The sequence below is a fragment of the Amblyraja radiata genome, chromosome 32 (genome assembly GCF_010909765.2).
Source record: "Amblyraja radiata isolate CabotCenter1 chromosome 32, sAmbRad1.1.pri, whole genome shotgun sequence".
Lineage (NCBI taxonomy): Eukaryota > Metazoa > Chordata > Chondrichthyes > Rajiformes > Rajidae > Amblyraja > Amblyraja radiata.
Genome location: NC_045987.1, coordinates 22,076,841 through 22,093,760, shown reverse-complemented (window position 1 = coordinate 22,093,760; position 16,920 = coordinate 22,076,841). Strand labels below are relative to the sequence as shown.

At 41.0% G+C, this 16,920-nt stretch overlaps 1 protein-coding gene across 1 annotated transcript in view; it reads left to right on the top strand.

The window, feature by feature from the left end:
- scai (suppressor of cancer cell invasion) overlaps window positions 1-16,920 on the top strand; it is a 99,036-nt gene that overhangs the window by 64,760 nt on the left and 17,356 nt on the right. Inside the window, exons 5-12 of the mRNA XM_033049103.1 lie at window positions 1,396-1,494; window positions 1,917-2,013; window positions 3,069-3,167; window positions 7,353-7,505; window positions 9,260-9,361; window positions 12,754-12,855; window positions 13,222-13,300; window positions 14,774-14,873. Of these exons, the coding sequence (XP_032904994.1) occupies window positions 1,396-1,494; window positions 1,917-2,013; window positions 3,069-3,167; window positions 7,353-7,505; window positions 9,260-9,361; window positions 12,754-12,855; window positions 13,222-13,300; window positions 14,774-14,873 (831 nt within the window). The remainder of the gene's footprint in view (window positions 1-1,395; window positions 1,495-1,916; window positions 2,014-3,068; window positions 3,168-7,352; window positions 7,506-9,259; window positions 9,362-12,753; window positions 12,856-13,221; window positions 13,301-14,773; window positions 14,874-16,920) is intronic.

Genomic DNA, 16,920 nt, shown 5'->3' with positions numbered 1-16,920 from the left:
ACTTAAATTCTCCTGTAACAAGGCTAACTATCCAGGCTTGTTTCTGCTGCATGTAAGCTATAATTTATTTATAAGGACACTCAAGTTTCTGAAAGTCATTTCTATTTTTTTACCCCCAAAGTGATTGACCTACACAATTTTTAACATTATATTCTATCTGCCACATCCTTATCCATGTATTCCACCAAAGTCTCTCACCATTCAGTTTGGTATCATCATATGTCGCACTTAATCCCCATCCAAATGATTGGCTTGATTATGAACAACCAGGGAATAATACTGAACCCTGTGGCAGCCTACCAGTCTCAGCCCAAAATTACCTTGATTATTCCTACCCTTTTTTTTAGACTTTAGAGATACAATGCAGAAACCGGCGTTTCGGCCCATCGAGTGCGCACCAACCAGCAATCACCCCATACAGTAGCACTATCCGACCCACTAGGGACAATTTACAATTTTACTGAAACCAATTAACCTATAAACCTATAAGTGTCTGAAGTGTGAGAGGAAGCCGGAACACTTGGAGAAAACCCACCCAGTCACGGAGATTGTGTAAACTTCATACAGACAGACATATGGAACTCGTATCTCTGGCGCTGTTCGGCAGTAACTCTGCCGCTGCACAACGGTGCTGCCCTCTTATACCATGCTCTCTAATGTTGTGTAATAACCCTTCTGAAAATCCAACTGCATCACATTGTCTTGTTTATTTTTCTTGTCTCCTGCAACTTAATAAAAATACATAGACATGATTTCCTGCTCACAAATCTACATCGACTACACCCAAACTATTTATTGTCTTCTGGGAGGCCTATTGCAGGTTCCTTAACAGAAACTATGGGGGATGTGGAGGGCAGGAGAAAGATCTTGGAGAGAACGAGATTCCTTGCCCTACCCTCCCTGGAAGTGAATGGTGAAGATTTTAGTTTAGTTTAGAAATGCAGTGGGGAAACAGACCCTTCGGCCTACCAAGTCCGCAACAACTAATCCCATACACTAACATAATCTTACACATGCACTGGGGACTATTTACATTTATAGGAAGCCTATTAACGGACAAACCTGTATGCCTTTCGAGTGTGGGAGGAAACCGAAGATCACGGAGAAAACCCACGCGGGCACAGGGAGAATGTACAAACTCAGTGCAGACAGCGCCTGTAATCAGGATTGAACCATGGGTCTCTAGCACTGTAAATGCTGTAAGATAGCAAATCTATCGCTGCACCACCCTTGCCGCCCAAATTAAAAAAGCCTTAGTTTGTCACGTGTTTAGTGGGAACCAGCATTTTTATTGATGTTGTTTCTCGTAACCGTTATGTTCTGGCACAACTTGATCTTTTCTGTTTTCAATATGATCTGGTCTTTGTTTTGTTTCCCTGCTACCCTATCACCTAGCTTGCGTACGTCTGAGACCAGTTATCTTAATGAAGCATTTTCCTTCTACTCTGCAATAAGGCAAAGAGCCTATTATTCCCAGGTCACCAAGGAAGATAGGTAAGATCTCATACCTGCAAGTTTTTCAGATCTCTCCGCTTTCCTTGCAGCAAAGAAGGCGGCTTAGATCTAGATAGCTGTGGTTTATCACACAATTAAATTTGGTGTATTTAAACCACAAATGCAAAATACAGGTGTAAATTTATAATGTACTTTGTTATTTACCAGTTTTTTTCTTTTCCTGTGATATGTTATCCAGGACTTGTATTCATGGATTGTAATTTTTAGAATTTTAATAAAATATATTCTTGAAATAAAGTAGTAAATCAGAATCGTAGTCTAAATAACTTACAGATAATTCATTCATTCACTTATAGCTTGTTCATTTTATCCATATAAACATTTTCCATTTGTTTCTTGAATGAATGCATCAAGCAATATTTCTTGCTTTTGAGTTTTCAATTTGCACTGCTCTTTTATAGGCCTGAGCTTGTAGTTAAAAAGCTACGATATTATGCTCGATACATAGTAGTTTGTCTGCTGCTTAACAAAATGGACCTTGTCAGAGATCTTGTTAAGGTATGGAATTTTTGTGAATTGTACATCGTGCTCTTTTTTTTGTGTGAGAACAATTGTTTTGAACTTTTTGTTTTTGGCCTCTTCCTTTATATCTGTTCCTTTATCTGTTTTCCAATATCGCTACTCCCAATATTCTGCCAACCCTCTCCCCCATGGCTTCTTGCCGAGACTCAACCAAATCCTACAAAATCTTGGGACATCTCTTGACCATGAACTTCAAACATCCTATCCTCATGAACTACTTATTTCTTTCCCTGTCTATACTTCATCCATACCCTCCTTAAACCTTTGTCAGTTTGATCTTGAACTGTGTGGAGTTTGACCGTTCTCCCTGTGACTGTGGGTTTTCTCCGGATGCTCCTGTTTCCTCCCACATCCCAAAGATGTGCAGGTTTGTAACTTAATTGGTCTCTGTATATTGCCTTATGCAGGGAGTGGATGCGAAAGTAGGCAAACGTAGAACTAGTGTGAACAGATGATCGGTGTGGACTCGGGACCAAAGGGCCTGTTTCCATGTTGCATCTTTCCATCAATCAGTCAATCGATAATCCCTTTATGATGCTGGACCGTCCTGAATGATTTAGAAACCACCAGTTTGATTTGATTAATCTGTCCAAGAGTTACCCCAGCACACTTTATCTGTGATCTATGTGTTTCTCCATATTGACAAAAAAAATTAAGCTCATAGTTTCTTCTCTAAATGCCTTAGCATTTGTTTTATCTAAGCAATCTTAACACCTAAAGCCTTTCTCAATATAAATTTGCGATTGTTCACAGTTGAATTGATAATGTTCCACCATTGCCATCATTTTGAATACAAAACAAATCCAAGCAGAACAGCATTTCATTACACCACTGCAATTATCACTTCATTCCTGAGTGCAATTACTATCTGATACTGTTTGCCAGGAAAAGTGGCAGCGCAGTGATCTGTTTACAATTGTTTCTGCTATTTCCCATTGCGCTAGTTTAAGTTTACCCATATCACTTTGATAATGGTAATCTCGTTATTATGGCACTATAGTCTACACTAAAGTGGTTTCTAATTTTAACAGGAATTGTCAGATGAAATTGAAGATTATACACATCGCTTCAACACTGAAGACCAGCTGGAGTGGAATCTTGTACTGCAAGAGGTGGCTGCATTTGTTGAGGTAATCATTACTGGTATGAAATAAGACTTTGCGTCTTTACATCATTTCATTGTTTAATATGACATGAGTATTATCATGTACTGATCTGTGTTACTGTGTTTTGTTTTAATTATTGCGGATCATGCTGCAGTGGTAAAAATAATAATGCTGCTAATAGGTTATGGCGGTGGTAGAGCATTGGAATCTTGACAAATGCTCCATTGAAACAGGCCAGAATTTTATCAGCTCATCTTTGAATGATTGCCAAACTGAAGTGGCGGAAGCATTTTTTTAACGAAACTGCTCCAATAATAGGAAAGCATTTGGATGGTGATCAATTATTATCGTTCCATGTTCTGTCATGTTTAATGAAGGAAGGGTGTTAATTAAGTAATGATAGTACAGACCAAATGGTGTGTGTAAAATAAAAGTATTTTTTTCCTCATTAAGTCAATATATCAATTTCCCATCTTTGTTAAAACGATTTATCAAAAGATTTATTCTGTATGTTCATTCTAAATTCATTTGAGGGATTATGAAGGTAAAAATTTAATGTACTAAAAATACCTTTAATTAGAACTTCATCTTTTTGCTGTAATGTATGATGTCTTGTAATACATTCACAAGTGCAAAGGTACAAGATTCAGACAGGCACAGGGACAGCTTTTACTTCAGTTTTGTTTTTCAAACATACCACAAAGCATGCAATGAAATTAGAATCATTTTACGGTAATTTTGAATATTCTGCATGAAATATTTTAGATGTAGTGGAAGTATCAGCTTTCTTAATCAGTGGCGCATTTGGCTTTTCCTTGTTTAGTGTTATCTGCTCGTGTAACTTGTTAACGTTGTCTGCAAGCTTGTGTGTGGCGTTTACTGACATTTGGCATGTTTATCCAGCTGGTAGATTTTCTTTTATTAAGGAACCTTATGTGTCACATTTGAAATGGGAGAAGAGCAGAAAAACTGTTTTTTTGTGAATATTAGAATTATCACTGGATTTGATAAATCTGTGGTCTGTTATTTTTAGTTTGCTTGGTTCCTGCTATATGCCATTCTCTCAGTGTGGCGCTCAGATCTGCACACAATACTTAAAATGTGTAAAACAAAACCTACGTTTTATATGGCTGTAACGTGGCTTCCCATCTTTTATATTCAACAAAAGAACAAAGTGCTGGTGGAACTCAGCAGGTCAGGAGGCATCTTTGGAGGGAAATGAACAGGCGACATTCGGGTCAGGACTATTTTCCAGTGTGAAGAAGGGCCTTGACCTGAAACATCATCTGTGTCTTCTCCTTTAAAATGTCTACTTTTCCAGATGCAGTTAGATCCTAAGCTGAAGAATCTCCTTTGGATTCTCCTCTAGTAATTTCCCTTCAGTGGATGGAAGGTCTTTAATTTCCCATTTTGTCTCCATTATCACAGAGGTTCAACATTGGCTATTCTTCAGTGCTCTGGGAACTCTCCTAGCATGGTGGTGCAGCTGGTTGAGCTGCGGCCTCACGGTGCCAGAGAACCTTATTTGATCCTGACCTCTGGTGCGGTTGATTTGTCTGTAAAATTGCCCCTCGTGTGTAAGGAATGGATGCGTGACAGGGATAACATACAACTTGGGAGTACCGATGATCAATGGCTCACAAAGACTTGGTGGGCCAATGGGCCTGTTTCCATGCTGCATCTCTAAACTAAATAAGATACAAAGAACATTGTCAAGATCCAAGCAATGTCAACTCTTGCCTCCTTCAATAACCTTGGACAGATCCCATTAGCCCTGGGGACATACGCTCCTGCAGAATCTTAAACTTCTCCTTTGCCATCAGTCTTTCTAAGAGTCTCACACTCTTGTCCTCTTCCTCACTCCTGGTCTTGTTCTCCCACTATTTAGATAGGGCCACAGCATATTACATTTCCCATCTGTTTTTTCCCCTTAGTAATCTAATGGCATAACCGTTTTCATAATGCGCAAAAATGGTGGGAAATTGCAGCATGGGGTTTGGTCAGAAAATCTGTGCAAGTGAAAAAAATAAAACAACTGTGAAAGTGAACCGATAGTTTAATAATTGGAGGAGCAGCACCTCATATTTCGCTTGGGTAGTTTACACCCCAGCGGTATGAACATTGACTTATCCAATATCAGGTAGTCCCTGCTTTCTCCCTCTTTCCCCTCCCCTTCCCAGTTCTCCCACAGCCCACTGTCTCCGCCTCTTCCTTTCATCCTCCCGTCCCCCCCCCCCCCACCCCCACATCAGTCTGAAGAAGGGTCTCGACCCGAAACGTTGCCTATTTCCTTCGCTCCATAGATGCTGCCTCACCCGCTGAGTTTCTCCAGCATTTTTGTCTACCTTCGATAGTTTAATAATATGGTTGATTAAGATTTCAATTTTTAAATAAAACCCATGCAACATTTGTCCACTCCAATTATGTAATATTTACAAGAGTGGATGTTTCCATGGTTCCTTCCCGATGGTGAAGTGTCTGTATTTTCACTTGATGTCCTCTGTTCCAGCAGACCCAACATTGGGAATGTGGATGTTGAAATTTGTTCCCTGCCATGTCACCCTTCAGTTCCAGTGTGCATTATGTTTGCACATGAGTGAACAGTAACAAGCCACAGCCTCCCAATTCAATCTGAAATGTTGAAGGTTCTGAAGGTGCTGTCATTATGAGGAAAATTGCCTTCAGCAAAATTCATAACTGTAATACTAACTACTGCTGAGGACGTTTGGGTGTCTGTCAAACTGATCTTAATCTATTCGTCATTCAACTGAAATTTTTTTTAGTAACGTTTAATGCCAGAAACATAAACAAAATGTACTGAAAATAGTCAGCAGGCCAGGCAATATATGTGGAGAAAAAATAATGTTTTTTCTCAGAATGGCAAGATCTTGCAAATGTAAAAGGTTTTAAGCTTTTGCTATTTTCTCCCTAACTTCTCTGCTTCCTTGCCCTGTGAGCACCCCTCCCCCCCATCCCCCCCCCCCCCCCCCCCCCCCCCCGCCCCATACACTTCTCAGCATCACTGTCACATACTCAGTGATATTTATGCTTTCTCAACTATTGGTAGATACAGTCAGTTCAGACAGCGCAAGCCAGGGGTTGCTTGTTCAGAATGATTTAATTACACATTTAATGGTGCATTTACCAACTGACCCCTTGGCAAGGAATAAAAAATGAATTGCAGCGGCTGGTTTATACCAAAGATAGACACAAAATTGTAGTATTTTGGTAAACCTCCTCTGCACCTTCTCCAAAGCTTCCACATCTCTCATGTAATACGGCGACCAGAACTGTACATAATACCCCAAATTTGGCCAAACCAAAGTCCTATAGAGCTGCATCACGACTTCCTGACTCATTTATTCAATGCCCTTGGCAATTAAGGCAAGCATGCCTTCTTTACCACCCTATCTATTTGTGCTGCCACCTTCAATGAGCTATGAAGTTGGATTCCAAGATCACCCTACACATCAATGCTGTTACGGGTCTTGCCCTGAGGAATTTCTAACTGTCAATTGTAATTGGCATTGATGCTTTGATGGCATTGATAACTTGCCATAATTTACAAGGATTTTGCTAAGACTTGAGGGCCTGAGCTATAAGGAGAGGTAGAGCAGACTAGGAGTGTAGGAGGATGAGGGATGATCTTATAGAGGTAGATAAAATAGATTGGGTAAATAGTCTTTTACCCAGAGTAAGGGAATCAAGAACCAGAAGACATAGGTTTAACGTGAGAGTGGAAAGATTTAATAGGAATGTGAGAAGCAACTTTTTCCCACACAGGGTGGTGTGCATATGGAACGATCTGCTAGAGGAGGGAGTTGAGGCAGGCACTATAACAATATTTTAAAAACATTTGTACAGTTACGTGGATAGGAAATGTTGAGAGGGATATGGACCAAAAGTGGACAGGTGTGGGCATGTTGGGCTGTAAGGTCTGTTTCTGTGCTCTATGATTCTGATTATAATTCTGACTTACATTGATGATTACATTTTGTTTATATTTTAACTGATGTTAAGTTCTTATATTCTCCAGCAGTTGGATATTTAGTCTTTTTTTTCACTGATTATGACACGTTGATGGATAACTTGGATTATTTTCTTTGGAGAATCGTGTTACCAACTCTCATCTAATAGAATACACACATAGTTGCCTATTTGATTTAGGTTATGCACAACACTAACCAGTTTTAAATTCTTGTTTTGTAGGCAGATCCTGCAATTATATTAAATGATGACAACAGCATTGTGGTAACCTCCAATCGCCTGGCAGAAGGAGTTGTCCCACCTCTGGAACAAGGGATGGTAGCTGGCCAATTGGCATTGGCAGATGCACTAATTATTGGAAACTGCAGTAGTCAGGTATGCCTTCTCTATATTTCTACTTTATGCTGCCTTCTCTTTAGTTAAGAGACACAGTGGGGAAACAGGCTCTTTGACCCACCGTGCCCGCGCCGACCAGCGATCCCCGCATATTAACACTATCCTACACACACTAGGGACAATTTTTACATTTACCAAGCCAATTTACCTACAAACCTGTACGCCTTTGAAGTGTGGGAGGAAACCAAATGTCTTGGAGAAAACTCACGCAGATCACGGGGAGAACGTACAAACTCTGCACAGCCATCACCCGTAGTCAGGATCGAACCTGGTTCTCCGGCGCTGCAAACGCTGAAAGGCAGCATCTCTACCACTGCGACACTGTGCCGCCTGTTTCTATTGTCACACGTTCAATAGTGTATGGAGCATTGTGTGGCTTATGTTAATAGATGAATTTCCAACCTTCCAGTCTATCAAGTTGTTGCCCTTGCACATTTTGTTTTACTTTGCACTTTCTGTGTAGCTGTAACACTGTTTTTCTCTTGCGCACTACCTGATGTACTCATGTACAATTTGATTTGATTGGATAGCATGCAATACAGATTTTTCAGTGTATATCTGTACACGTGACAATAATAAACCAATGCCAAGAGTGCAATTCCCTCTGTTTATGTTATCCTGCAGAGCAAGCGTGCGATGCAGCTCTCTTTTCAATTCGGGAAATGGTAATGGTTCACACTATCACACTTTCCAACTGAGTGAAGAAATTAGTAAATGGAAGTAAATTAGAAACCCATTTCGGAGTAGTCCACAAAGAAAATAAGATTTTTCAAGAGCTTGTGTTGCCCCCTATAGCATGTTCTAAGAGCTTAAACGTACAAACTATATGCGTTTCAGATCATAGACCTTTTTTCAGAATAGACAAAGGGTCTTTATCCCAAAATGTTAACACTCTCTCTTGCCACAGTTGCTGAGTGATCTGCTGAGTGATTTCTGTTTATATTTCAGATTTCTAGGCATCTACACTTTTTCTTGATTTCTATAACACATTGATCTATATTGAGCTTTATTAAACATGAAGCACTAAGATATGTGTTCTACAGTTTAACAGGTTGTTTGTATCTGCTACACAACAGAACTTAACTTGAAATCGAGATTGCTAAAAGTAATCACCAATTCTGGATTTTGGGAAGGTGCATTGTGAATGATGCAACAGCTGATAGCAACAATGTTGTCTGTTGGGTAGCGCGGAATTATCACAGCTGTGATATCGTGAAGCACAAATGCACCTGCTGGGGTGAATATCAGATGATTCTGAGGTCTCGACCACCTCTATTCCTGGTCAACAGTGGGAAAACTACTGTTGAGAGCATATTGCTTCCTTGTAGCCTACACTGTGCTCTTCTCTTCATTCACTTTGAGACTGAGATGCTTGCACTTGCTATGCACAGAAGCTCATGAGGCATTGCATGTCACATCTTGCACATAAACTGGCCCAGGTCCCCGGTGCATGGCTCTCTCAATGCCCTCTTTTATGCACTGAAATATTTTTTTTGTAGCATTGATTTTGAATTGATACATTTTTGTTGTTGTTTATGGATGCAGAGTGGAATTTGGGTTTTAACTCTTCTTTTTCTTATTGATGAAACTGGGCAGGGTTATGTGATATTCGCTGCTTCTAGGCCATTACAATCCTGGGTGATCATCTGTGTTGGTAGACATCTGTGTTCTAAAGTAGAAGTGTCCGTTTCTGTGAATTTTTATGATTTGCTTTATTTCTTTTTAACTTTTAGGTTAAGTTCAGTGAATTAACTATTGACATGTTCAGAATGCTGCAGGCCCTGGAACGAGAACCTATTAATTTGACTTCACAATTGGGCAAGACTGGATCACAGGTGAGAGATGACTGTTAATCTTTTGGATGATTCTATCTTAATATTATAAATTATTTTCTGCAGGCAAAAGCATCCAATAGAACATGATTTTGCATGGAATATTTAAAACATGTTCTAATTTGCCTCAAGGATAGTCAATAAGTAATGGAGTCATAGAGCATGGAAACGAAACCTTCGGCCCAACTCACCCATGTCGAGCAAGATGTCTATTCAAGCTAGTCCCATTTACCTGCATTTGGCTCAATCCCTCGAAACCCAACACCCGATGTTATTTGAGATCGGAGCTGAGTTACCTTGGCCAGGAAAAAACAAATCAATTGACGAGATTCTAAAACAGAAAACTACTGACGAGGAATGTCTCTAGTTCGCTGCGAATCACAACCGTGTGCCCACTTAGAGTCAAAAGAGCTCAAAAAGCCTCCAGCTGGCAAAAAATTAACAAAGATTGTCTCTTTAAGTGGGTTTGGTTTAATCCATTAATAAATGTAAGCAAAAAAGCAAAATGCTGCAGGAACTGAGCAGGCAGCGGAAGAAAATGGGCAGATAATGTTTCAGGACGGGACCCTTCTAGATATTCTGAGGAAGGGACTGACCTGATACATTATCATTTCCCTCTGCAGATGCTGCCTGACCCGCTGAGATCCTCCAGTACTCTGTTTTTTTTTCCTCCAGATTTTAACATCTGCAGTCTCTTGTGTCTCTATTTGTAAACTTGTTTGGTTTCATTGGTGGAGTTACCCCAATATTTATAACTGGAGATACTACCATTCTGATTGAGCATTGTGCACCTTTAATCGTAGCCTAATATTTCTGCCAGTGACAATTTCCCATGGTCACCACTGACCCCATACAACAGGTCCAGATTTGACTCCTAATTTTCCATAATATTTGCCCTAATTTTCCATAATAATTTTCCATAAATGTACCTTATTGCAGCGAGGCCCTTTATGCATGAATGCAATGATGTAGAATATACATAGGCACACCAATCCTAATAATTACTGCTCATTCAATTTCAAATGTGAGATAAGGAGGTCCTCATCAAACAAGCTTCAAGTGGCCAATATCTGCGTTTACTGATCCCCAATTGGGATTTCTCCAGGAACCATTCAGATCCATCATAGCCTTTGTCCAAAGATGAAGCAAAGAGGAGAAACCCAGAGATGAGATGAGGGCAACCTCAAGTCAGCATTTGGCTAAAGAGGTCTCAAAGATCTCTGGTGCAACTGATGTTAATAGGTATTGGTCCAGTGACTGAGGTCACACCTTGCACAAAGTTGCAGTTGTTGCTCTCAATATCACTAAGACAAAGGAGCTGATTGTTAACTTTTGGAGAGGAAGGCTGAAGTTCCATGAATTTATCCTCATCAGGCTGCTGGTGAACAGGGTTAACAACTTCAAAGGTACACAAAAATGCTGGAGAAACTCAGCGGGTGCAGCAGCATCTATGGAGCGAAGGAAATAGGCGACGTTTCGGGCCGAAACCCTTCTTCAGACTGACGAAGGCTCAAAAAGGCAGCCAGCATCGTCAAGGACCATCCTGGCCATGCTCTCATTTCACTCCTGCCATCAAGTGCAAGGTATAGCATTCTGAAAACTATAACGTCCAGGTTCAGGAACAGCTTCTTCCCAACATCCATCAGGCTATAAACTTTATAATAATAATAATAATAATAATATATCTTTTATTGTCATTGCACGTCAGTGCAACGAGATTTAGTGTGCAGCTCCACTGATGTCCAGGAAAGGTAAATAAATACAATACATAAATAAACAAGCTGAATTGATTGACGTGACCATCTGAGGGAGACTGTCCAAAGGGGGTGGGTGGGGGGGCACTCATTAGGGCCGGTTCAGAGCCGCTATAGCTCTTGGGATGAAACTGTTCCTGAGTCTGGAGGTTCGGGCGTAGAAGGCCTTGTAACGTCTGCCGGAGGGAAGTAGTTGAAACAGACCGTGGCAGGGGTGTGATGAGTCCTTATGGATGCTGAGGGCCTTCCTGAGGCACCGCGTGTGGTAGATGCCCTCCAAGGCTGGTAGCTCTGTCCCGATGATCCTCTGCGCTCTGTTGACGACGCGCTGAAGAGCTCTCCTCTCCGCCTCCGTGCAGCTGAGATACCACACAGAGATGCCATACGTTAGTATGCTCTCTGTGGTGCAGCGGTAGAACGTTGTCAGCAGCTGTTGGGGCAGACCAGTCTTTTTTAATGTCCTCAGGAAGAACAGTCGTTGCTGTGCCTTCTTGACCAGCGCGGCGGTGTTTGTGGACCATGTGAGGTCTTCTGAAATGTGAGTGCCCAGAAACTTAAAGCTGGACACTCTCTCCACACTTTCCCCATAAATGGAGATTGGGTCGTATTCTCCAGAATGGGACCTCCTGAAGTCAATGATAGTATGTCGAAGAATAATCTATTAAACTTCTACAGGTGTATGGTAGAGAGCATATTAGTTGGTTGCATCACAGCCTGGTTCAGCAACTTGAACGCCCAGGAAAGAAGGTTACAAAAAGTGGTGGACACTTCCTGGTCCATCATGGGTACTGACTTCCCCATTATCGAAGGGGTCTATAGGAGGTAGAATGTCGCAGTGGTGGAATCGCTGCCTTACAGTGTCAGAGACCCGGATTTGATCCTGACTACGGGTCCTGTCTGTAAGAGTTTGTACATTCTCCCTGTGACCACGTGGGTTTTCTCCAGCTGTTCTGGCTTCCTCCCACACTCCAAAGGCATACAGGTTTGTAGGTTGATTGGTCTCTGTAAATTGTTAATTGCCCCTAGTGTGTAGGATGGTGCTATTGTACGGGGTGATTGCTGGTCGACGTGGGCTCTGGACCCAAGGACCTGTTTCCATGCTGTATCTCTGGAAGTCTAAAGAGGAGCAGCCTCAAAAAGGCAGCCAGCATCGTCAAGGACCATCCTGGTCATTTCACTCCTGCCATCAAGTGCAAGGTATAGCATTCTGAAAACTATAACGTCCAGGTTCAGGAACAGCTTCTTCCCAACATCCATCAGGCTATAAACTTTATCACTATAAACATCAACTAAACTGAATTACGAACTGTCTGGATTGCACTAGGAACTTCGAGTTTTAGAACTTCGAGCATCATATGCAGGCTGATAAGATTAGTTTATTTTAGCATCATGTTTGGCACAGACATTGTGGGCTGAAGGGCCTGTTCACATGCTATAGTGTTCAAAGTTAAAATAGTTTATTTTAAACTTTGCAATGTTGAAATGACTTTAAATTTAATTTTAACTAACTTTGACAAGACTTAAGAGAGGTTATATGAATTGGGAGTAGCATACAAGCAATCATGAAGACAGTCAGAAATGCAAAAGTACTTCAATAAAAATGGCATCAAAGAATTTGTACTATTTCTCTTATCTCTCCAGGAGCCAACAGAGAAACCATCAAAACGAGAAAATCCACACAAATATTTGCTGTACAAGCCAACATTCAGTCAACTTTACACATTCCTTTCTGCATCATTTAAGGTCTGCTTATATGTTTTGATTTAGTTTGAAGTAGGAAAGTAATAATGCACAATAGCTTGTAATTATTACTGAAAGCAGAGTCGGGTGAATGTAAGAATATGCAAAAATCAAATGGAATGATTGAACTTCTGATGTTTGTGGAAATGTCTCTTGCCCTGTCAATCAAAGATCTTATAGCTGTCAATAAGGATCTTAGAATGTCATTTCAGTTCAATCTTTCATGCTACTATAGTTATTCCAAACTGTTTAGATTTAAAATGATTTTAAAACAGCAATGCTTACTTATTGTAGCCTCCCAGTAATTATTGGGGGAGAACGTCAATAGCTATAATGCTACATGAACTGTCCCTCTATTTTTATTTACAGGAGTTGCCTGGTAATAGTGTTTTGCTGGTTTATCTGTCGGCCACTGGCGTGTTTCCCACGGGTCGTTGTGATTATGAAGGTATCATCCTTTCTAGTCATCTATTGGGATTGGATTGCATTGAGGGCACTTAAACATTAATTTATGTAGACAGTTTGAGATTAATTTGGGCACGGGATAATGTTTTTCTCCGTTTTATCACTTGGTATATGAAATACTTGTATTACACAAATAGCATAAAAATGATTTCCATCAATCTGCAGAAAATTTGATTTTTAAAGTAATTTTACTGTTTAGTTGAAATTGGATCAGAATATTCTTTTTGTTTTAGAAGAGGCCATTTATCATCCCTTCCCGTTCACTACTTTAACCAATTTTCCCCCGATGTGTTTTAGAGTAAACGATCCCTGTCCCTATTGTGGGAGCTAAGACCTTTATCCTTAACATTGGTATTAAAGTTCGAGAGCCTTGCTGCCCCTTTCGAGAGCTCCCCTGTCACCACGTGATGAAGTTCCACAAAGAGTAAGGGAGGCTTACACAGGTGCGCTTTTGTACTCTTAAATTTGTACGGCAATGTCCAAGCTATGGTTTCTAATATTATCAAGGTATTGTTGCAGCACCGAATGAGGCGATTTGGCTCGGGGCCATGCTGGAGTACCGATAGAGGAAATCATTTAGTTCCATTTCCATGTAATCTTTCCACATGCCCTGTAAATTACTTCCCCATAGATCCCAATCCTGTTCCATTTTGAAAACTTGGATTGATTGTTCTCACCACCTGTACAAACTGTACTTTAGAGATGGTTATATTCTTCACAGAAGAAGAAAAAAATCTTCCGTAGTTCCTCCAGCATCTTTTGTCTTTGCTTTAAATTGCCAATGACAACAGGAGGTTTTGGAGAGAGTGAAGAAGAAATGTTACTGGAATGTTTCCAGGGATGAAGGGCAGTTGTTAAGTGAATAAACTAGAGAAGCTGGGAACACGAGTTAGCAGATACTGGAATCTTGAGCAAAAAACGACTGGAGGAACTCAGCGAGCCAGACAGTGTCTTGGAAGGAAATGGTCAGAATATCTGTGGAAGAAAAACTGGGATTAGCCTTGGAACAGAGGAGGTTGCAAGGGAACCTGACGGAATTATTTAAAACCATGAAGTGTTCAGACGGAATACATGAAGCCCATTGGCAGAAAGACCAGAAACTAGAGAATGTTGAATGAAGGTAACCTTGGATTTGAAGGCAAGACCCCCCCAGTGACAGATGTAGGGAAGTTTAAATTGGGGAAGTTCAAGAGGTTGCCACCTTAAATCATTGTGGAGATGGGGAGTAGTGATGCCTTTGACAATACTGTTGTACTGCCAAGGGTTCACTTTGTAAATGAAGAATGCAATAATTATTCAATTTCAATTACCCATGAAACTCTGTCCTGTTCAATGGCATGGTTAGCAGAAGTATAATGCAACAGGGTATGTGTGCAATTGGTGGAGACACCAAAGAATGAAAATATGTACAATCTGACTACGTCTTGCTTGAATGCCTGTCTGTTTTCCTGTTTAGGTCCATATGATTTTGGTGGAGTCCTCACCAACAATAATCGTGACGCAGGAAACATGGAAGTAATACAAAAACGCAACAATTCATTTAAAGAAATGCACTGGTATGTCAAAATGATATTAATTTCAGTGCAGGCAATGATCAGTTTCAAATTTTTATTGACAAGCTAAGTCCAATATGTTTATTACAATCTACAGCAATCACTAGTTTCTAAATAACTGAGATGTATGGAATTGGAGGAGAATCGGCTCCAAATAAAAAATCCTGTTAACAATTTTCATATTTACAGCACTGATGTATTTTATATTAATGAATATTGAAAGATAAGGCATCAACAGCTTTACATTTATCTCTCAGATGGTGAATTGTTGCAACAAAACATTTATAAAATCATCATCTGAGTTTTATCATGATTTCGATAGTATTTGCTGTCTGTGTGCCCAAATACTTTAATCTGCCCCAAACAAAGTTAAATTATTTAAATGTGGTGTTAAACGTGGTCCATCAGTTCACGTACTTCGGCTCCACCATCACCGACAACCTCTCCTTGGACATAGAGATTGACAAGAGGATTGGGAAGGCAGCTACCACTCTCGCTCGCCTCACAACTCGAGTGTGGACCAACCCAAACTGACAGTGAAGACAAAGATAGCAGTCTACAAGGCTTGTGTCAACAGCACGCTGTTGTATGGCAGTGAGACATGGACTACACATGCCAGACAAGAGAGAAGACTCAACACCTTCCACCTTAGATGCATCTGCTGTATCCTGGTCATATCCTGGCAAGACAGTGTTCAACGCCGAGATCCTGTCTCGCGCTGGCCTTCCCAGTATGTACACTCTACTTGGGCAGCACAGACTGCGGTGGCTGGGCCATGTACACCGCATGGAGGATGGCCGTATTCCAAAAGACATCCTCTATGGAGAGCTGACATCTGGGAGGAGAACCATCGGCCACCCCCAGCTACGCTACAAGGATGTCTGCAAGAGAGATATGAAGGCGCTCGAATCGATGTGGAGTCCTGGGAGAGCCTTGTAGCTGACCACACGAGGTGGAGAGATACCCTGAACCAACATCTCAAAACGGGGGAAGTGAAACTGTTGAACGCAGCGGCAGACAAGTGGGCACGCAGAAAGGAGCGCAGCAACTTCAACAAACCAGAGAACGCACACAAATGTGACCTTTGCCACAGAGACTGTCAGTCTCGCATTGGTCTCTTCAGCCGCAAGTGATGCTGATCTAGCCAAGGTTTGGAGCAAGCAGCCAACAACTAGGATGCATCACCCATGGTCAGTCATGACCGAGGGGGGCCTACGCCTACGGTGTTAAAATACTGGTTTAACAATCCAGTGGTTTCACCTGATGATCCAGAGACAAGAAAGTGAACATCCCAGTCAAGGTGTTTAAATTCAGTTGTTCAAACAGAGAGCAGTACAGCACAGCAACAGGCCCTTTGGGCCACAATGTTTGTGTTGAACTTGATGTCACGGTAAACTGATCTCATCTGCCTGTACATGATCCATATCCCTCTATCCCTTACACTTCCATGTGCCTATCTAAAAGCACCTTATAAGTCGCTATTGTATCTGCCTCAATCACCACCACAAGCAATGCAATCAAACTCTGTGTTTAAAAAAAAACACAAAAAAAAAAACTTGCCCTGCACATCTGCATTAATCCTTTCTCCTTTCACCTTATAGCTAGCTATGCCCTCTAGAGTTGGACATTACCACTGTGGGGGAAAAGGACCTGACTTGTCCCGACCCTACGCTTCTCATAATTTAAAATATATCAAGTCTCCCTCAACCTCTGATATTCTGGAAAAAACAATCCAAGTTCATAAAATATATGCTGACATGTAAAGCTGTTCTCATTGTTCGTGACTTGAAACTGATTATCATTGCAAACACAATTAATTTATTAATATCATTTGGGGTAGGGATTCTGCCCGAAATTCTTGGCCAGTGTGTGAATTGCCACTTTCCATGAATGAAAATATAAATGACCTTTATTGGATCTGAAGAAGGGTCTCGACCCGAAACGTCGCCTATTCCTTCTCTCCTTAGATGCTGCCTCACCTGCTGAATTTCTCCAGCATTTTTGTCTACCTTTTATTGTGGCAGCTTGTTTACTGTATAGTTCGTACATT